Genomic DNA, 22283 nt, shown 5'->3' on the forward strand with positions numbered 1-22283 from the left:
TGAATGAATCGAATTGGTGGTGTCTAGTATGCCAATCTACAGTTCGCAATGTAGTAGTGGCCATCAAGCTGCATCAAACAAGTAGAAAGATGGATCAGAAAATTTATGTGATTAGGCAAAAAGAAAATAAACAAAGTTACTACAGTGAACTGGGAATATGTATGTGGGCCCAAAGAGGAACCTGGGTTGGTCATCTGATGGCTGCGAAATGTTAATAAAGCTTGTCTTTTCTGTCTGCTATGGAGAATAATTCCAGGCAGCTCGAAGATGAGTGAGTTCTATAAGGTTAGATTCTTGAGACTAGATTGTTAGGAATGTGATTCAAATCACTGACGGCTAGTGAGAAGAAGTCTTGGTTGTTTGAATAACTCCCATGATTATAGGAACCATTTTTAGTAGCCCACGTTAAGTGAGATCTCATGTTATCATGTTTTTAGTGGTTATCCTTTATTAGTTTTAGGAGTTTAGTTTTGCTTATGCTTTGTTATTTATTTAGCTTGTTTTCCTCGATTAAGGACTTGCAGTTTATTGGATTAATTAGAGAAGAGTTGCATCACTTTGCATTACTGCTGTATTGTTATTCTTATTTTCTACTACTTCAAAGCTATTTTATTCTATCATTTTGGTATCACAACCAACTAATGCAGTCTATGATTTCAGTTTTCAAGGGTGAGAATTTTGATTTCTGGATGATCAAGATGAGAACACTTTCCAAGTCTCTGGAGCTTTGGGAGGTGGTTGATGATGGCTATAATGAGATTGATGATGAAGCAAAGTTGAGGGAGAATAGGAAAAAAGATGCAAAAGCTCTCTTTCTCATTAAACAAGGATTTCATGAAAGTATTTTTTTCACGAATTTCAGCAGCAGAAAGTGCAAAGGAGGCGTGGGAGATTCTGAAAATTGAATTTCAAGGATCATCCAAAGTCATTACTATTAAACTCCAATCATTGAGGAGGAGTTTGAGACACTGTCAATGCGATCCAACAAATTAGTTCAAGACTTCCTATCAAGGACAAAAGCAGTTGTCAATCACTTGAAGTCCTATGAAGGGAACATCACGGATGGGATTGTTGTTGCAAAAATACTTAGAAGTCTAACTCTAAGATTCGATCATGTGGTTGCAGCAATTGAGGAGTCAAAGGATCTATCAACCTTCACTGTGGATGAACTCATGGGGTCACTGCAGACTCATGAAGATCAATTGAATAGATCACAAGAGAAGAATGAAGAAAAAACATTTGCAGTAAAAGACTCTACCCAGGATGAAGGAAGAAACAATAATAGCAGCAGAGGAAGGGCACGTGGATGTTCAAGAGGAAGAGGTAGAGGCAGAGGTTGGGTGCCCTTTCTGCTTTTTTCCGTCTTCCATTTCTCACTCCATGCAATTTACTTCTTCCTTAGGTTTTGCATTTACGTGCATCTTTGTGCTGCTAAGGTAGGCATTAGAAAGCATGTTCGTTCTCATCTATTAACGATTTGTATCAGATCTAACTATTAAATTTTATATAAAAAAAAGAAGATGAAAAACCAAATTATGAGGTCACCGATTATTAAAGCCCCATGCTTGTGAATCTCAGGGGCTATACCTTATCTCTTCTTTGCTCTGGAAATTCTAAGAATGAAGTCTTAGGATTTGCAACATCTGATTTTAACTTTTATTGGACCGTGTGTTTTTATTATCCATTTGGACCCTCAGTTAATAGTATGTTTATTGCAAAATCTGATTCCACCACAATATAATTCTTCCATAATTTCTTAAGGATTCTGATGGGTTTTCTGTTTTATTTTTCTTGTAATATCTATGGGCGTCATCTCTGCAAATCTTGTCTCATTTTCTCTCATCAAGAAAAAAAAAAGTTGAAAAAAAAACCCTAGCCTCCACGCTGAACACCCTCCCCCATCTCGCAGTTTGAGGCGGAGAGACTCAGCCTTTGCAGTCTCTCCGCCTCCGTTTCTCTTTTCTCCTCCTCTCCCCCTCTCCTCTTCTTCCCACCTTCTTCCCCTCCCTCCTCTGCTCGCATCTGATTGAAAATTTTTTTCTTCTATTTCTCTGGTTTCGAAAATGAGATCTGAAGTTTCTTCACTTTGATTTGTATTGTCCGAACTCTCTCATCGCCGATCTCTCTCATCTTCCTTGTCTGCTCTCTCCGCCTCTCTATTTATCTTCTCCATCTCCACCCCCACCCCTATTCTGCTGCCTCTCCTCCCTCTCTCCCTCTCTCCACCACTCTCCCATTACCGGTTTTAGAGAAGAAGAAGAGAAGAAAGAAAAAAAAAAAAAAAAAAAGAAAAAAAAAAGAAAAAACTGAGTTTCCAATCCTCTTCGGCTCTCTCTCATTTCTCTTTTTCCACAATCGGTTGATTTCTATTTTTCCCATTAACTGAGCTTTTGTTGTAACTTATTGTCTGTGACATATTTTGTGTCACTTTGTGTACGTTTTAGGGATATATTGTGAAATCCCCTAGAATCCTAACCCATTAACCCATTGGTTTGAAGACCGCAAACCCGGAGCTCGAGTAGGCGACAACTATGGACCATCTGATTTGAGCCCGAAGATTCAAAAATTGAACCTATGGAAGTTGACCACCATGAAGAAGACTCAATTAACCACTCTAATGGAGTTTAGGAGGAGAGAGAAAATCAATCTAAAAGGCATAAAAATGAGATTTTGGCATTGCCCAAAAATCGATGCTAAAGGACTCAAATGTCAAGATAAACTATACAAATGATTAGGCCTTGAAGTGTGCTTTCTACCCCCCGAGCCCGTCGAAATTGGCCTTTGTGCAAAGGAGATAAAGGGCCGGTTGCACGGCTGGATCGACCGCCCCCTACCCAAATTCGGGGCAATTTCGGGATTGCGGGTTTAAAACCCTATTTTATGTTTCTTTCTTCTCATAAACGCATTGTTAGGTACATAATATTTATTACCAATAAGTGTTTAACAAATAGCGTGGTCAAGAAAGTCTAGTCATCGCGAGGGAGAAATCAATGGGTTCCCCACATAACCTAATATGCATGTATTTTGTAAATATTTCACACAAATCGATCATTAAACCTTCAACTTAATTAACTTAGCACCTCCTCTATGAAGAAGCCATGTGTTGTACTATCCATTTTGTGTTTTGCAACGTTGTGTGCACAATTAGGGTTTTCGTCCTACACTCTTATATTGATGTATTTATTATTTTCGTGTATAATAAAACAAAATGGTTCCATTTCTGGAATGTATTCTTCCCAAGATTCTTTTTCTTAAACCAAGGAACCTACCATTAAGTGCAATTATTAATAACTATGCAATGAGATAGAAAATAGAATCGCACTTAACTCTTACTGTATTATACAGGGTAGAGGTTTGTGTTCCCCTCACTTTTCCACCAAACATTAGGATTGGGACCTACCTATGATTTTTCTTGTCATAATTCAAAGGTGGGCCCCTCCTAATGCGTGATGGAAAGTTTGAGGAAATCGAACACAGATGGGCAGAGGATCCTAACACGAAATTTAGTTAATATCTAATGATCAAAGAAAGAAGCACACACAATTTCTTTGTCTACTAAAAAAGAAAATTCAAATAATTAGAGGAGAGAACCGATATCAAGTTAAAAGTAAAATTATTATAGGAATATGAGATCTAGTCGGAGCCAAATAAACATCAGGGCAGCATGTCAGTCCTCTTATTCTGATTCTTCCTCCGCAGGTAAGTAGCAAAGCACACAAGCTATGCAGTTGTCGATCTGTGAACCAAATAAATAAGCAGGTCAGGCTTTGTTTGCAAGGTTGCATTCAACATAAAAATGAATCTCAAATTTTAAGTTCAGGAAGAGAGGGTTTCATGTTTACAGTAACAAAACCTAGCTAACTCACGGTTACCTTTTCTCCAGCAGCAGCTCTCTCTTCATCTGAGAATATATCTGGGTTTACGCTATACTCATGGATAACCCAGTTGTCAGTGACTTCTTGACCCTGAATAATCCAATAGAAATCAAACATCTGCCTCCACCCTAGCAGTTGACCATCATCACCATAGATACTCTCAGTCCAACCCAATTTATTCCAGAAACCAACTCCCACATTTCGGTTCGCTGGTTTCTGGGTAAAGTAAAATGCTTCACCGAAGTCGTTGAAGTCAATACCTGTAGTAGATCATAACAGATTCACAGGCACTTCATTCAGTTTATCTGTTAAAAAACATGATGAAGCAAATCAATCTTATTCTTCTCCTTTTTTCTTGAGTTCTCAATTGTAAATCTTCTACGTTATAATGTTTCTGGACAAGTTTGACATATTTCTCTTTACCTGGACTGGAATCTAGTGGCGTTAATTTCCTCAAATTCTACTAAAATTTTGCTAACAAGCTAATTTTCACAAACAATGCACGCCAAGTCACAAATTTCCGTCATCACTTAGTATTTGTAAAACTGAAACACGCAAACAAAGAGAGAGAACCTTTCGGAAGAGCAAGAGGATCACAGCTGTATGGGTTTATATTATCTGCGAAATAGCCATCAGGAATACCCATCGGAAGTTGTAGTCGGTCCAAGATCTTGTCCTTGAGATAATGGAGCAATTGCTTTTGTGTCGGGGTAAACCTTGCGCCCGCTGGTAGAGCTGGAATCGACATTTTTCTTTCCGTTTCTTGAAGGATTGAAAAACACGAAAAAGAAGTGTTAAGGATGAATGAAACAGCTAGAATACGTAAATGAGCAAAGTTGCTATAATAAAAAACAAGAGACGGACAAAGAATGAATCATAAGTTCTTAACTATAACATGTTAGAAAAGAAGATTATAGTCACAACAGTGAGAAACATGAAATAATGGGCAAGGTTTTCGTATCTACATTACCATACCAGCTAATGTTCAGATGTTTAATATTCTCTATCCATTGTTTCTCATGCATAATTTTGGTTTCCAGTTCTAAGAAGTTTGCTTGGTATATTTTGCTAGAACATAAAATACCTAATCAAAAAACAAGAATAACAATAATAAAGACTTTCACATCAAAAAATAAAGTAACTATAGTTGTCAGCGAAACCTAGGATGGCTAGGGTTGAGAACCATAAAAGTCAACTTGAGTGTAGATCCACCACCCTTGAGGGAAAAGAGCGAATAGATCCAAGCCAAACATGGCTTGTAGGCCTAGCTTTCAGTTGCCGGGCCTACGTGCTATTTGGGATATTGATATGTCCTACTCACTGCAAATGTGGATAGTGGATCCCAACTCAACTCAAAGGGCCCGAAGTAATGTCTAAACCCAATGATTCAAAGTAACGATAAAGGATCCATGAACAAGAAAACACCATTCATTTTCAATGGTCTCAACAATATAATTGGATCAAAAAGAGGAATCAAAATAGATTCAAAACGAGACAAAGAAGGGGGTTTAGCGAGATGGCTCAATAAATGAAATGCCTAAGCATTTTATTTTCAGCTCTTTGAGATTAATCCAACTCTAAGTCTCCAACATCCAAATAGGTCTATAAACCTAATAAACACAAAATTGAAATTAAAATAAAAAAGGGCAAAAAATTCAAGGAAAAACAAGGTCAACTTCCAACCTCCTCATGATTCGTAGTTTCTCTTAACCCATATCAAATGCAATCCCCATTTATGGAAATAGAATAAAATTTTGGCAGATTCTTCCCTTTTAGGAACACAAGTTCTTTATTGACAGCCATGACTACTTTAATAGCTCTAACAATCCGCCTAGTTTTTAAATGGATTTAAGCATTGTCCAGGTTTTCCGGAAGGGGGACGCATACTCGAAATATTCTGCAGGATTTCTTCAGTGATAAACATTCAAAAAAACAACTAATCTCTATTACCTATTTCATCCAACAAAGAAGCCAAAGAGCAAGCATCACCTCTCCATACAAAGCTGGTCTTTTCTATGTTTTGACAAAAGTCTTTATGGAATGTGCATCCAGTACTTGCATTATATATTATATTTCTTACATAGAACTACTTCGAGTTTGCAAATTGAATATTTTGTTTCTAAAATGTCAACAAATTTTATGTGGCAGATGTCCAAGAGACCATGATGTATAAAACCAAGGAATTAGCTATGCACTTGGTGTCACTCATAGCCAGAATAAAGCTACATCTGCGTATTCAAGTAAATTGTTCTTAACTTTGTTGAGACTAGAGTTTCTAACATTATCGTAATGTTCACTCTTGTCCCCCAAGTCCCAGTTCAATAATTTTGGATGTTTGAAAGACAATACCACAAAAAGGAATAAGGAACAACTTTATGGACATCAATCCTCACTATTGGCTTTGTATATGTGGCTACATTTTCCTCTTGTTGCACATAGCAAGGAAGTATATATTTTGGACATGATCAAGTAAGAGAAAAATTTCAACTAAAAGAATCAAATTATTTGAAAGCAATGGATGTTCTACATCATAGGAAATTCTTACAATATCGACAAATTTTAATCTTTGCACATTCTAAGAATCAACGAGGTACTTAAGTAATATCACACACATGCACACACACAAGGGAAAGAAAGAGAAAGAAAGAAAATGTGTGATCGTGTCAAAGAGGGGATCTTTGGTATCCTTACCATGGGGGCAACTTTCACTTTGAAGTAACTAGTAACATTTTCAAGGAGTTCCACAAATAGGCCTTTCCTAGTGGTTGCCACGGTATTTGAAGTGCTTCTTCCCTAGAAGGATCTTCAATTCTTGAAATTTGGAACTCAAGCAACTTGGATAGTTTTATAGAAGGATATCCTAGCTTAGGACTCGTACCTCAAAGTAAGCGCCACATTGCATATCAAAAAAATCAATCTTTTTAGGGCCAAGTTTTTCTTAAATGACAACTTCAGATGTACATAGGAGGGTATTGTGGAATTAAACATATTAAACCTAAAGATAATTTAAAACCCTAGATTGGCATGGTGCAATGAAGGAAACCTTTCTCGATGAATCACAGTATAAGAACTTCTTTCTAGGGCAACAGAAAAATTCATTTTTCCTTATTTACTATAGACTCTTACTATACAAAACTGGAAAAGCCCTAGATGCATTAGATCTTCGATGATTTAAGGAGACAAACCTATTTTCCTCAGAAAGCAAAGGTGAAGGTGATGGATTGATGCTTGCTAACTATATCAGACTGAGTTGGTGAACCAAAAGAAAATTACTTGCAAAAAAGAAGACTACGTGCAAGTAAGACATAGTTTCCTTACCGAGAGAGATGAGGAATTTGTTGCGTATGTTGGCCTTCCCAAGTCCTCCTTCACTGGCAACGCAAAAATGATTTGGTTGGCCTTATGCTTTGCAGCACACTACGTCAATGGCTGCTCTCACCAAAAGGTTCCTTCGAACTTCACCCACAGCGCCTCTGCAATGTCGTCTTCGAAAAGATCAGTCTTAGGTTTAGGTTTTGTGATTGAATCTTTATCTTCTCATGTCTCAGTGCCAGCTGCACTAGTGTGGTGCATTGGTGCACATAGGACTTGGAGATTAAAATATGAGGCACTACATAGAAGGAGCAGTTTCTCCTCGCTATTGAGGCGTTTCTTGGAGAGGATCCTTGTAGACGTTATTGATTTTGCCTCCATTGGCCATCTATTTCACTACAATTAGTGATGCTTGGTTGTACAATTAGTGATGCTTGGTTGTGAAATTAAAGGCCATGATGATTCATGACTCAATGAAAGCATTCATTGCCATTGTTTGGCTGGCATGGTTAAGGAAAAATACTTTCTGAAAATGAATATTTCAGATTTTCTTACCAAACTAAAAACAGGGATAGATGATTCCCAAATAGCTCTCAGATGAGTTGTAACAGCATTATATCTGTTTACTTGTATAAAGCACCATCATTTGACACACAATCTGCCTTCTATGCCGTTATGTTAGTGTGACTTGACTATTGGAGGACTAAAGGCTATAATGGTTCATTATCAATTGAAGAAGCTCATTGCCATTATTAGTTCTTAGCTTGACTGTATACTCTTAAATCCGCTAGGAAATGCTAGGTTTGAGGTATGTAGCCATTGATTAACCATAAAAATTGACGAGCATTAACACACTGTGAACAAAGAATGTAAGTGGTGGTGTAACAACTAGCTACGCCTTGAGCATTTAATGGTGTTGCCACCTTGACCACTTTCAAGTCGCCAATGCCATCGCCATCCCTTCCACGCCCCTCTCTTCTACCCCTTCTTGGCCCCTTTCCTTCAAATTGCATTCAGTTAGTAATAAGAATTATGAAATTAATCTGGATAAAACTAATTAGGATCATAAACATCGAACAATATGAACTTCCATTAATTAGGTGGATAATGTTTATTTCCAACAAGTGGATGACAAATAATTTGGTCAAGAAAGACCAGTCATTGACAGAGTGCAATCGTTTGGTGCTTGAGATTTTCAAAACTACCTTATAAGCACATAGATAGAGATTTCAAACAAATTGACCATTAAACCTTCGAGTTAATTTAGTGTCTCTTTTACAAATAAATCGTAAATTATAATTCAACGATATATTTTCCAATGGGATGTGCATAGTCAGGATTTTCATCCAGCACACGAACGTTGCTACATATTGTGCTTTCTTTCTTTTTTCCATTTATATAAATAAAGATCGACTTCATTATGAATGGAAAAAGGACTGGGCAGCATATAGGCCTATAGAAAAGTAAGCTCTTCCTTGGTAGAATTGCCTCACACGGGAAACAAAAAATTTCAGACCTTCTCCAGATTCCTATGACTCATTTCCCTACAAGATATCTTGGGGTTGATATCTTTAAAGGGAGCATAACTCCCTCTAAGTTGTTGCTTGTTCTTAACGAAATAAAAAATCGACTTCTACGTTGGAAAGAGAACCTTTTTTCAATGGCAGGCAGAGTGGAGTTGGTTCACTTTGATGAATTCAAAGGTCTCAAACCTCCTTAGTTCGTCGGTGATTCTTTCCAGTACAACAAGTAAATGTATATGCGACATGATCCATTCCGGCATAGACCGAGACACAAGAAGGATCCATGTAGGGAGGAAGATTGAAAGGATACTTATGAATTTGAAGATGTCAAGCCTCCTTAGTACGACAGTGATGCATTCTAGTACATAGAGGAAATGTTTATGCGACAGTATCCTTCTCGGCATAAATTGAGACAAAGGGATTCATGTGCAAAAGAAGGGGAAGACTGTAGTTATCATAAATATTAACTGAAAGGGATGTATGAAAGAGTGTAGACTTGTATTGTACGCTTCCTATTATGGTGCTATGTTAAATGAAAGGTCCATGCTAGAGGGCCACTGAGTAGGGAAGAGGAAAAAGATAAGATGCCTCTAGGAAATTATACTGGAAGTATCATCGGTTGTGTTGTGTTAACGCATTTTTTCCATAACTGAACTTTTGTTGTTATTTATTGTCTGTGGCATAGTTCTTGTTACTTTGTGTACGTTTTAGGGATATATAGTTTCACTTATCGAGCTAAATGTTCATTAAAGTTCATTAATTGTTCCTGACGAAGGTACTAAAGAGAAGGGTAAAGGGGATCCTATTGCAGATATAAACGAACGCCCTCTGGTGTGTTGTAAAGTAATGTTTAAATGCCAATAGTGTCATTAGTCTTTTCTGTAGTTTTTATGTTTATATTAATGGGTATCTGGTTCTTGACAACAAATATGTATTCTTTGTAATTGAAGGACCTTTTGATCTGATGAATAAGAAAAGTGTTACTCACAGACCCCATTATTGTAAGCTTCCATATGCTATAAAGGAAGAGTTTTTTTATTTGTGGGTCCCTTTGGTGGACTATAAACTATTGTTGGGTCCTTTAATGCAATATATTACGTGTGGATCCCAAGCAGACTAACATCATTAGTCATCATTAAATATATTCAAATTAAACGTGAAGAGACCAAAATGACCCTAAATGCCCCTCCCCTTAGATTATTTAATATATTCAAATTTTAAACAAAAGGGATTATTATTTGGGATGCATCCGAGGTTTAATGTATTGATATCGAGTATCATGTAGGTTAGGTGATTCTAAGAAACGTATCATTTCATATCGATATCGTATTGTAGAGGTTAATACATTTTGATGGAATCCAATATATACCATTTTAAAATCATTAAAAAAAGTGTGTTTGTCATAGAGACACTACCGATACTCATCATATCGTTGGATACTTTAAACCATGAATGCATCAATGGTAGTCTCAGCAAACTCTTTTATCCGTAAAAATAAAAAATAAAACACACTCACCAAACTAAGTTAGAAATTAAATTGGGCCATTAATCTATTAAGGCCTGATTAAGAGTTAAACAGGCCTATAAACCTAGTTATAGCCCGATTAGGGAGCCCATCCAGGCCTGTTCCGATTATTTGAAAATCATTGGCCAGGGCCGTCAGGCTCTCACCGATCGCCGTCACTTTCGTCTTACATTGCCCTTCTGCCCGCTCTTATATTTCAATTATAACAACGGGCAGCGGGCAGTCTGCCCGGTGGGTATTCTTATGGTAATCATTATTAGCAAAATAGATACTTAATACGTATGTGTTTACAACCGTCAGATTTAGAATCTTTCTGTCATCAACGGCTAGACAAAACGAAGAAAAGAAGGTAAGTTCCAAACAACTTTGTCTTATTTTGGACGATGTTGGTAATCAAGCTCTCTCTTTCTCCCGTTGGGTTTTGACAGAATTGTTTTTAAGGTTTCCCAAAGCTTCAGACTGATCTGGGTGTTACCAGGATTTTAGTGTTTCATGAGAGGCCATGGTTTTAGTGGGCTTTACCAAGATTTCTGTATCTTAACTGGGTTAGTAACCTCTGTTGAATTTGGAAGCAGAACTGCAATTCCAGCCTAGTTGTTCTAACGATTCTCTTTTTTCTTCCCCAGAAGAAGCTGTAATTTAGAAGCTTTTGAAGTGAACAAAAGGGCTGCTTTTTTTCAAGGAAGAGTAGTTGGGTTTTCAACAGTGACTTCAGCTTGACCAAATTTAGTCAAGGTTACACACTTGGTGTTTCTTCAATGGCTCCAACTAGTTGCAGAAGAAAAAGAAGAGGAAGTAAAAGTAGAAGTAGAAATCATTGCAAGAGGAAATCGGTAGAGTCAGTTTGTAGCAGCTCAAGCTCAGCCATGGCAAACTCTGATGAAATAATGGCAGAAAGAGAAGAAGAGAAAAACAGTGATAATATCAGTGGATGCTCAACTCCCAAGGCTCAGAGATTTCGGATACCAGAGATTCTATCATGCCCACCTGCTCCCAAGAAGAGGAGAGTAACTTCGAGCTTCTTATCACCGAGGTCGCCCATCTCCTTCTTTGCTCCTCCTGATTTAGAGCTGTTCTTCTTGTTAGCCTTTCGTGATATCTCAGTCTGAAAAAAAAAGCTTTTCTTTTGTAGACTATAATAGTATAAAGGTTAGCTTGAAATGGGTTTTGATTTTAGTGATCCTTACTGAGTTTTAGTTTTTGAGTTCGAGACTTGAAGTAACCACCTTTTTGTTTGGGAAATTTAAGGTTTCTATTTTAATGGATAGGTATATACTAATTCGCTAGCTGCAATTAGACTGCATTTTGTCCAACTAAGTTATAGCTTCAGAAGTGTGGGCTTTGTTTCTGACAATGTAATGTGAGGATTTGAGGTTTTGTGGGTCTTAATCCATAGCTTTTGCAGCTTTTATATGTCTTGAATCAACTTGAGAAAGAAGAATCAAATAGCTATATATTTTGAGTTAGCATGGACTGAATATCTCTCTGATTCTTCTTCTTGTTTTGAAACACTTCTTCCTGGCCTGTTTTCTTGTATTTGATGGGAAGTGGGGTTTGGGTGTGGTTTATATCCGAACATATAAAATTATATGTATTTCTTCTTAGAAATTATTTTCACCTAACTCAAGCAAGGTGGGACAAAGCATCCAAGAATATTCAAAAAGATGGAAGGGAAAGTAATTTTCAAAAACTTATATTAAGGGAAATTGTGCAGATGATGGAGGTGATATGAACCCAGTAGGCCTGTACCTGCACCACCAGATATGCATGTTGACAAGGGTAGGTTGATCCAAATACATTTGGGTCACTCCCCTCTTGGATGTGGTTCAATTGATTAATATCCTCTCATGGGTATCTCTATCTTTGCTCATATTGAACTTAGAAGCTCTGTGTGTTCGTGATTCAAATCATCTCTGATGGGTTATCAGTATTCTTTCCTTATATGTGAACTTAAAAGCTCTATGTCTGCGTCTGTGATGAAGGTCATCTTTGATGGATTTCTGTGTGTATGTGGGGAGAGAGAGAGGGAGAGGGAGAGATGGAGCAGGTATTTTTATAATTAGCTAGACAGGTCTATCTTGTTTTTAAATTAATGGGAAAGTTGGTGAGAGATCATGGGTTCAGGTGTGTGTGTCTGTGTGTCTTGGATTGAGGAGCATCGATAAGAGAATCCAAGGTAGGAGCTCGTGCGGGTGGTGATAATGGCAGGTAAGAAAATTTAACCATTAAAGACTTTAATAGAGATAGAATCTCCAAATCTCGTGAAACAACTTGTCTCATTCCAAGAAATACTGTGCTTGCTCTTTTAACCTTGATGTCGGCATAGATGAAGCAAAAAAGTGATTTTCTTTCATCCTTTTGTGTTAGATAGAATAGATGGCGAGATACCTTTGAAGGATTTGCCTTCAGATTATCAAATTTTGGAGCTTTTCTATATAATAATTCAAGGTGAGAATGTAAGATCTGGTACTTCAAAGCACTCATTTCATACTAGAGAATGAGTCCTTGCTGAAATGATGGGTTCCTTCAGCATGGAGCTCCTTTTTTGCTGCCTTTGTGGCCCCTTTCTCTGTACTTCTTGTCTAATGATAATGGCCTGCTTCCACATCACATGCCTCTGATTGAGTTGGGTTCTTGTGACAGAACCTAAACCAACCTTCCAGTTCAACTAATAGCATCAGCATCACAAGAAACTGGGAATCTTGGAGAGAGAGAGAGAGTATGTGAGTTAGTTGAGAAGAAAAGCTTTCTTCTTCTTTATCTGCCAATGCTTCTGGCGGCTGGCTTCTGCAAGTATCTGATTCCTTCTCTTTGTGCAGGGGTGCTGGGTTTAATGGATTGAAACAAGCAATCACAAAGCCTGAACCAACCTCCCCCGCCCTCTTCCCAAAGAAAAAAGAAAAAAAGAAGAAAGGAAAAATTCACCATTACATCTGTAGTAAAATAGAATAGAATGAAAGACTTATGATCTATCATAGGTATCAAATATATCATAGATGTACACCTAGTCATTTTTTAAGATCCTAGATTTTTTCTAACATATTAGGGTTAAGTCGTATTCTTAAGATCATGGACATTCCTTATATTGCAACCTAGATGATATGACTCCCTTTTCAATTAATATGAAAGCAAACCTAGGTGTCCTAGGAATTGTTGAACTTACTTGTTAGAACTCCCTAAGACACCATAAGATTGTATTGATCGATAATGCTGAGAATTAAAAGATATTGAAAAAAGTGCTTTGGAGGAAGCAAAATAAGGGAATATAAACTTGTAAGAAGATGTTAAAGGAGGAGCAACTGAACATTTGAAACCAAACCTGTAAAGTGAATAGTCGAAATATGCCTTTAAATTCGCATTTCTATTCGTTTTTAAAGGTGTCTGTATCAAAAAATTTTCTTACAAGAAAATATATGTATTCTTCTACTAAGCAACCGGATTCGGATTTAGATAAATCCTTATCCGATCAGATGATATCCAAATAGAGCAAAGTATTTTCAACATTTTTTTTCCTCTGAAAATGGTTGATAATCCGATTCGAAAACCGTGAATCAATAACCGGATAATTGAAAATTGGAAATTATCCAATTAGAGTAAAGTATTAAACATTTTTCTCTAAAAAATGGCTGATAATCGGATTTGGAAGGTGGTAATTAGTAACCGAAAATTGGAAATTGAAAATCAAAAATATAAAAATAATGACATGGCCAATAAATACTCTGATGGTTTATCGAATCGGATTACTATTAGACATCCAATAAAGTTCCAGAGTTGGATTCAGATATGGTGTATCCAATCTATTTATAGGCCTACTTGAAACATAGTTAAGATCACCCTTATGACTCTCAATAGAAGAGATCCCATTCCGCCAATCACCTGGGCCATCCAGTACTGTGAGCTATATATAACTAATCAAGAGTTTTTTTTTCTACTTATGTTGAATGTTACTTTGCCATCCCATTCAAACGAGAAGAACACAGTAGTACACCTTTTATCTATTCTTTTTGTACCTAAAGCTTCATTTGTGTTGAAGAAAACAAAAGGAAAAAAATTCACAAAGTTATATGATTACAAAGAATCCAACCACGCAAGAACACTAGATGGGAAACTGTACTCCGGCCATGGTTACTGGCTCCCAAAACTCAATCAATATGTCTCTTGTCCCCATATGAAAATCACTCTTATTTTGACGAGAAAAAAAAGATAAAACACATAAGAGACTGAAACATGCCATTGCAATTCCGAGAAAAACGATCTTTCTTTGTCATTGGTAACTGCTGCAAAAATTCTCTTTGCTACCAAGGTTCGCTGTCCTGCACAAACGTACGTACTCGACTGTGTTAGTCGAGGTCCGCCTCGGACTAACAGGTTAGCAAGGGATTAAACCAGAAGAATGAATAGGAATAAAATACTCACTATTGCTTACATTTCTCTTGCTCTTCGATCTGTTTATATAGACTCTAAGATGTTTACCTGTTCTTTAGTGATTGAATTCTATTCAATCTGTGTTACTGATGACTAAGTCCTACTCGAACTCTTGAATCCTGCTCAAACTCTTGCTGATGAATTCGTTCCGGACTCATATCCAAAGAGTCTTTTGACCTTATCTGTTAGATAACGGGTTATGGATAGAACTTTGATCGTCATTAATAATTGTCCTCCATGGGTAATTGTTATGGCCGATCCTTTCATCAACTGTATTTACCGACTCATCAGATTGAGTATTGATCAAACCAAACCATGGTCGGTCCGGTCTGGATGTTTGATCATTATCAGTAACATTTCATCTTCTCATCTAAATTAACTCATAAAAACTAGATAACTGGCTTAGATGTATCTACATGAGTTTCATGTCTTTTGAACCCAACTAACTATTTTACATCCTTGATCAGATCATGAATGAATATATTTTCCTCTTAAGATTGAGTGGTTTGGGTCATTTTCAACCTATGGATTTTCCATTTCTCAACCTTAATTCAGATTCCAAAACTCCAAATAGAACTCATTGACTAGTTAACTGTATATACATATCAACCCTAGTGCATGATCTGACACAGATGGTCACTTCAACTCATGAACTTGTCTTCTTGGATACCTTAATTCTGATCCATGCACACGTTTACCATATGCACGTGCAATAGTGTCAGTCAGTGAAGCACTTGAAGGGGGAATTAGAAAAATATTTTCTGGTTTATATATGACTTTGTAAATAAAGCCAGTATATTCTGTCAAGCTCCTTTCTTCTCTCTTTTTTTGTCTTGGAATGAGGGTCAAGATTGGGTGACTTTTGCTAATTTTGTAATATAAAAATGCAAATGGATTGATGTGAACCTCACCAAGTGCGGAGAGCCTTTTCTCATTCCAATGATTCTTATGTTAGACTAGATATAGAGTTTCAAAATTTTACAGTTTCTCATTATCTTTATTGATTTTTTTCTAGAATCCGAGGTTGCTCCACCTCTTTCCGAAAGAAGGAAACAAAACTTCTTTATCTCTTTTGGGTCAAACCAATAATTCCAGCAATGTTTGGTTATTTTTGGTTCTAGGTTTTCTTCTTCCTAAGGAAGTCATCATCTATCAGCTACAATCACACATGTTAAATGACCATTAAACCCATTTGGAAGCACAGATGTAAGGTTTGAGATATATGCATGTATACAGTAATAAAGGAGAATCAATTAACAAATTTTTGATAATTCATCTAGTGTTTCTGCTTCAGATTTGTCACAAAAAGTTTTGACTGTCTCTTGAATTAGAAATAATTTTATCAGATGTTTTTTAAAATTTACTTCCATAAACACCAAAACATTGTTTCAACCTAGTGATTTTAGCTAAAAGTTCTTAGTGTTTAGCAATTATCATGTCAATTTCATGGAAATTCCCTTATTCTAAATTGTTTGTCACTTAATCCGCGAGCAACTTTTGCTTTGATTGAAACATAATGCGAAATACTTCCAGTTGCATTAAGACTATTTTTTGTCCATTATGGATTCTCATGAGAATTTCATTATCTTCATTTGTGTAAGTTTACTTAAGTTCTAGAATTAAAATAATTTTATCAAATGATTTTTTTTTTTCTGAAGCAAGAAACACCAAAAATTGTCTTTTTCTCACTTGTTTACTAGTCATTTTTAACAATTTTTTAGGCTTGACACCAAACGGATTTTCCATTGGATAATTTATTTTTTATAAATGTGGGTCAGTAAACCATTTTTCGATTCTTGACCAATAATGAATTCTTGTACTTATTTATTTTAAATAGGCATAATAGCGAACCTGAGAATTGTACCAAGCGCCCACAGGAGTAGGTGGGAGAGTTTATAAAAATGTGGGTGTAATGTTCGATTTAGTCTTTAAGTGAAGAAAGAGAAGAGTCTCGACCAACAGAAGAAACTATGAGGTGTGAATGCGACAAAATGACCAAGACTTAAGCCATGATTCTAGATCACCTTCTAAGTGAAAAAAGGGAAGAATCTCGATCATTGTAAGCCCATCCAGAACCCATTGAAAGTCTCACTTTTGAATTATTTTATCAATATTTAGAATGGATCTAAGGTAATATGTGTGATGAAAAAGCATCTGGAATTTTATCCAAACTCCTTAAGCCACTAGGGTAACAACCTAACAACCCTTTCCACATTTCAACTAAATATCTTCATGGTTTGCATCTAGGCTGAATTGGACTCTCAGCCCAATGGGCCAACCTTTGTCTTGGACAAAAACAGGTCCCATGAGAAATTTGGGCTTGTAGTTGAGTCCAATCAGATCCATACAACCCCAGGCCCACAATGGATTCCAAATTCATCAAATGCTAGCCCAGCCCAAGACATCCACCATAAAGCAAAAGCTTCACACGAATCACACCTGATCCCTGGATCCACGCGTTGACCACACGGCAACACTTCCCGTCAAAGAAGCACACAGAGGTGAGCTGTTGTTTTAGGTTCCCAATGCGAACCGGATCATGTTGCCACGTGACTGACCAAGAGAGTGTTAATAAATTATGGTAAGTTCTTTTGAACGCGTGGCGGATTACGGTCTCCGTCAATGATTCCGTTGCTGCCTCCCAATTTCAGGAACGTTCCTCAGGTCCTGTTATCTTGCCTCTGGCATCCGGACAAGAGACCGTCTGCTAGCGGAGGAGCACCGTCATCGTTAATTCCGGAAACTGTCGGTGGTTGCTGTTCCCACGGTGTGATTCTTTTAGCCTGTGGGGCCCACTTTCCTTTTCTTCTAGAAGGACACGTTTTGCCATCTATGGGGGGAGTTCGCGGATTCAACTTAAATCCTGATTTCGGGGTATCCTTCTCTATTATTATTATTAAATTATTGTTACAATTATTTTAAGATAAATGACAACTAGCTACCATCGGCGTCAACCAAATGATTCTTAGACCCCTTTTGGTTGGATAATGACATTTAAACTTTCTCTTATCTGCATAATGACCCTTCTAAGTTCAGATCGAGATGGATGGGACAATGAATATAGGAGAGAGGTCCAGATTATTCAAGCCAGATGAAGGGGAGTCAATTTTTTTGCCAAGAATCCCGCAAGAGAAGCTTTGGAAGATCAATGCTCGAAAGTATACAAAGATATAGTTGGTCATCATTATTTACTTTAGCATTATTTTTTAAGTTTTTCTTATTTCATTAACATAAAATAATAAAAATTTTATGAGAATAAAACATAACTGATCTGGAGGAGCAATACCAACCCTCTTGATAAAACAAGAAAAGTGGTATTGCTCCTTCAACAACTCTTATACACTAAGATCTAAGTTTTATCCATTTATGGATGGAGCTTCAACAGCAACTAGGTTTAGAGGGAAGTTGTGAGCGTTACATTCATGCATAACTTCCATACCAAGGTTAGCACGGTTGATGATATCAGCCCAAGTGTTAATGGTGAACCTCGTTTAGGGTGATTCCTCCTTTATTAAACCAAATAAGGGCTAACGCTTTAGCTAGCATGCCTTGTAGTTTTTCAGCCAAGCGAGCCCCATCTTTTCTTTATTATGTCAATATGGTATGTTGAATCACATGTGAAGTCGACTTCACTTGATCGTGTATGCTTCAACTTCACCCATCACACGGTGTTTCAGTCGCCTTTCAATGGCTCCCTTAATGTATGTTCCAGGAGGTGTATGAAGAAGCGGGCTACTCCCCGAAAATGCCCACCCATAGGTTTGTTTGTCATTGGGGCTCAACAACAAAGAAACTAGAACAAAGAAAGAACAAGGATTTCATCTACCACTATATATGCTATGAGTTTTTTTTTTTTAAGTTTAATAAATTATAAAATCGTATTTCTTCCGAAACGGATTATTTAGTGCCCATTTCGGGCAGCTCTCCATCATCTTTCTTTGGTTGGGCGGCATGTATTTCCATGGTGCTTGTTTTTCCAATTATGAAGCATGGCTAAGAAATCCTACTCATATTGGGCCCAACACCCAGGTGGTTTGGCCAATAGTGGGCCAAGAAATATTGAACGGTGGCGTGGTGGGGTTTTCAAGCATCAATGGTATTGCTTGAACTATTGATCGCTCATCCTAGTTTCCTGGATTTCCGGCTATTAATGCAAAAAAGACAAAGAATGGGAGAAGAGCAAAGCCGCTTGACTGAAAAGGAGAGGGTCTAAAAGACGACACTATAAAGGAGAGGAGGCCCGTAAAGGAGAGGAGCTAAGCTGCTCGAATGAAAAGGAGAGGGAAGGGATCAAAAACACTCTCCTAACAGCATAGCTAAAGGTCAACGCCATGGTAACTTTAAACTAGGAGGGGGGGGCCCTTGTTTCAAAGAAAAGAGGACGGGTTATTCACATTTCATTTGGTGGTCAAAGGCGAGTTGAAAGCTAAGCAATGGGCGGTATTTCATTAGTGATCATTTCCGGGCCTTGGCTTGTCACATGAGTTTGAATTTCATATTTCCGTATGTAAAAATAAGTATAAATATCTCCATATACACGTGTCACAATTTTGACTACGCAATAATCAATTTGGTCCCAAGGTAAGGAATAACCAGTTACATCAAAAGAGGCAGTCACTACACCCAAAACCATGCTCGTAACCCAAGTAAATTCATGAGGTTTTTTAAATCCACCAGTCAAATACACACAAAATATGTGCAGAATCATCATTAGAACCATCATACTTGCCGACCATCGATGAACTGATCAGATTAACCAACCAAAGTTAGCTTCAGTCATTATGTATTGGATAGAGGCTTTGAAGGGACCCTATCAAGGAACAATTAAAAATTTTCATTTAATCAAAAATGATTATTTAATTCCTTCAATAGAAAGGATTTGGATAAATAAAATTTATGGTGTCTTTCCTACTGATTATCGAGAATTTGAACAGAAAATTGATACATTTTATGATAAATCCTTTTCAATAAATATTGAAAATTTGCTCACCCAAAAATTGGATGAGGAATCAAGACTCAATTTGAATTGTCGATGTAATGAAAGGGAAGGGCCAACAACAATGACGGAGCAACTTGAATAATCAACCCGTTTACCAAGTAGAGTCTCGCGAAATCTTCCTTCTTTGCCTTCAATTACATCTGAAAATGACTTGTAAACTTTATTATGACCATCCCTTATCGGTTGTCCATGGATCCCATTATCAAGAAGTGTATCCACACCTTCTTGTACCAATTTCTCCTGACACATTACCAATTCCCCTGGTGTAGATCTACTTGTTCTTAATAAATAGGTAAGAGTATTATTTCGATAAATAACTCTTTTATAGAGTTCATTAATATCCAGATGAAGAGATGTCAAAGGGGCTTTTTACTTCCCAAACAAAACCTCCTACATCTATATATAAACATTGATTCATCAAGAATACACAAGAAAAGCACTTTGAATTGTTGATTCATTGCCAGAGATGGCTTAGAACCAATAGTTCATTATCTAATGGATCTTTCAATTCAATACTCCATTCGAGAGTTATCAGTGTTTATTAAATATGTTCCTTATCTAATGGAACGCTATTGGATCAAATGAAAAAGACATTATTGAGAAAGAGATGGCTTTTCCCGGATGATAGCAGACGGTGCCACAACGGTTGGTGGCAAACTCGCTTTGGGAAAAAATGTATTAGTAGCCTATATGCCATGGGAATGTTACAATTTTAAAGACATGGTACTCATTAGCGAGCATCTAGTATATGGAGATATTTATACTTCTTTTCACATACGAAAATATAAAATTCAGACTCGTGACAAGCCAAGGCCTGAAAAGGATCACTAATGAAATACCGCATTTAGAAGTATAATCAATATCAAATTAATATGGATGACACTCCCTCCAATGGATCCCTGAAACGGTTATGAAAAACAAATATCAAGTCGAGACTTACGTCAACTAGACTCCAATGGATGTCAATCAATAGGTTATTCTATATAAACCATGTACCAACCTTAATTATGAGTAACTGAAACCTACTTGTTGCATCTTTTATATGCTCGTTATCTTCTTATTTGACTATGCTTCTCTTCAGTTTTGAGACTTTAATTTGTGTTTCAACTGCTGAGGGTGGTGTTGCATTCATTCAACTACTCAACCAACATGGTTGGTTCATTTCGCTCTCACTTTTTGTTCTCGAAGAAGTCAAATTTAGACGCAACACTATTTAACCATCATTGATAAGTCATTGGTGAATTATCAATACTTGTGATGCTTTTAATTTTGGAGAAAATTGTGAACGGTTCTAAGTTAAATTCTTTAACTAAAAGTTAAATCAATACTAACTTATCAAAAAAAAAAACCCACTTCATTAAAAAAAAAAAAAGATAAAAGCGCGTCATTGGTGAACTATCAATTCTAAACGCGAAAGGCAACAGTGAGGATAGACTAGTACAGAAGTTGATGAATAATTCCAAAACGCAGGGGATAAAGTTATGATTTAGCTTGCAAGGAACAATGGTAATTGTCTAAATTAAATAATAAATTTTTAACTAAAAGTTAAATCAATACTAATTTCTCAAAAAAAATTATGTTCATTTAAATTAAAAAATGATAAAATGCCACGTCATTAGTTAACAAATAGTTCTAAACGACAAAAGCTAGGCAACAGTAAGAAGAGACTAAGTACAGGAGTTGATGAATAATTCCAAAATGCAAGGGGATAAAGTTATGATTTAGCTTACAAGGAGCAATGGTAATTGTCCTAATTAAATAATAAATATTCAATTATGATGTCAAACTTTCGTTCTAGTATGATTATAAAAGTCATATATTTTGATCTCACCCTTTATGTTGCCTTGAATGCTATAATCAAAAAGATAATCAAACTGTATTAACTGAACTTAGACTGGATTAAATTTCTAATGCGGCAACCAGATAAGATTAACTACAAAAACTAATGGTAATCAATAAAATTACATTTAACTTGAACCGGTTAAGATTCGATAAGGTATTTAATTCCAGAACCGAATTTGGAGTTGGTCTAGATTTTCCACTGGTTGGAGCCGAACCGGATCTGAACGCAATATCAAAATTTACTTACGAAAATTTTACATTATAGCCCCCCTTATTTTGCGTGAAATCGGGTGTGGTCTCAATTATTGCATAAATTGCATCTATGTCCAGCTCAAACTAACACCATTTTAATAGTGTTGATGTCAACAAAATAATGACCACAATACCCTCAACTTAAATATTAATGTTAGGTTCTAAGTAGTGGGGATCGGTTTGTGATTTTCGATAGAGTGAAGGGAGAATCCCTTTACCCACCTATCTAGTTTTTGGGAATAGAGAGGAAGGTTAAACCAATGGTTTCATTTGTCATTATTTCAGTTGAAAATTCTCATGGCGGAGCTTTCCTTGCCTTCCCCTCCCCCCCCCGCGCCTAAGGGTGTCAATCGGTATGGGTTTCGGAAATTCATTAAGGTACCAATTTTGAATATCAAAAATCAAAACCGTACCAAATTTACACAGGACGACACCATTTCGGCATTTGTAAAAATGGTTTGGTATGGTTTCGATATTAAATCGGTATGGAAAAACGATTTAAAACATGATGTCTAGTGCGATACATTTTT

The 22283-nt window shown here is 36.7% G+C and overlaps 1 protein-coding gene across 1 annotated transcript; it reads right to left on the reverse strand.

Moving 5' to 3' along the window:
* Positions 1-3676: 3676 nt before the first annotated feature.
* On the reverse strand, positions 3677-4623 carry LOC149001616 (NAC domain-containing protein 1-like). The gene is made up of 3 exons (XM_089137105.1): positions 4449-4623; positions 3873-4135; positions 3677-3736 (listed from the first exon to the last, which is right to left on the reverse strand). The coding sequence occupies exons 1-3, from the start codon at positions 4621-4623 to the stop codon at positions 3677-3679; spliced, it is 498 nt and encodes a 165-aa protein (XP_088993231.1).
* Positions 4624-22283: the final 17660 nt, after the last annotated feature.

The sequence above is a fragment of the Hakea prostrata genome, chromosome 10, assembly GCF_041222555.1.
Source record: "Hakea prostrata isolate BN-2017 chromosome 10, UWA_Hpros_2, whole genome shotgun sequence".
In the NCBI taxonomy this organism is placed as follows: Eukaryota; Viridiplantae; Streptophyta; class Magnoliopsida; order Proteales; family Proteaceae; genus Hakea; species Hakea prostrata.

What these genes read in the sequence shown, in the direction of transcription:
- LOC149001616 (XM_089137105.1), bottom strand. Translation starts at nt 4,623, where the DNA reads ATGTCGATTCCAGCTCTACCAGCGGGCGCAAGGTTTACCCCGACACAA. An exon ending in TCCTCTTGCTCTTCCGAAAG is followed by an intron (nt 4,136 to 4,448) that starts GTTCTCTCTCTT and finishes GATCTACTACAG; the next exon opens with GTATTGACTTCAACGACTTC. An exon ending in GAGCTGCTGCTGGAGAAAAG is followed by an intron (nt 3,737 to 3,872) that starts GTAACCGTGAGT and finishes TTTGGTTCACAG; the next exon opens with ATCGACAACTGCATAGCTTG.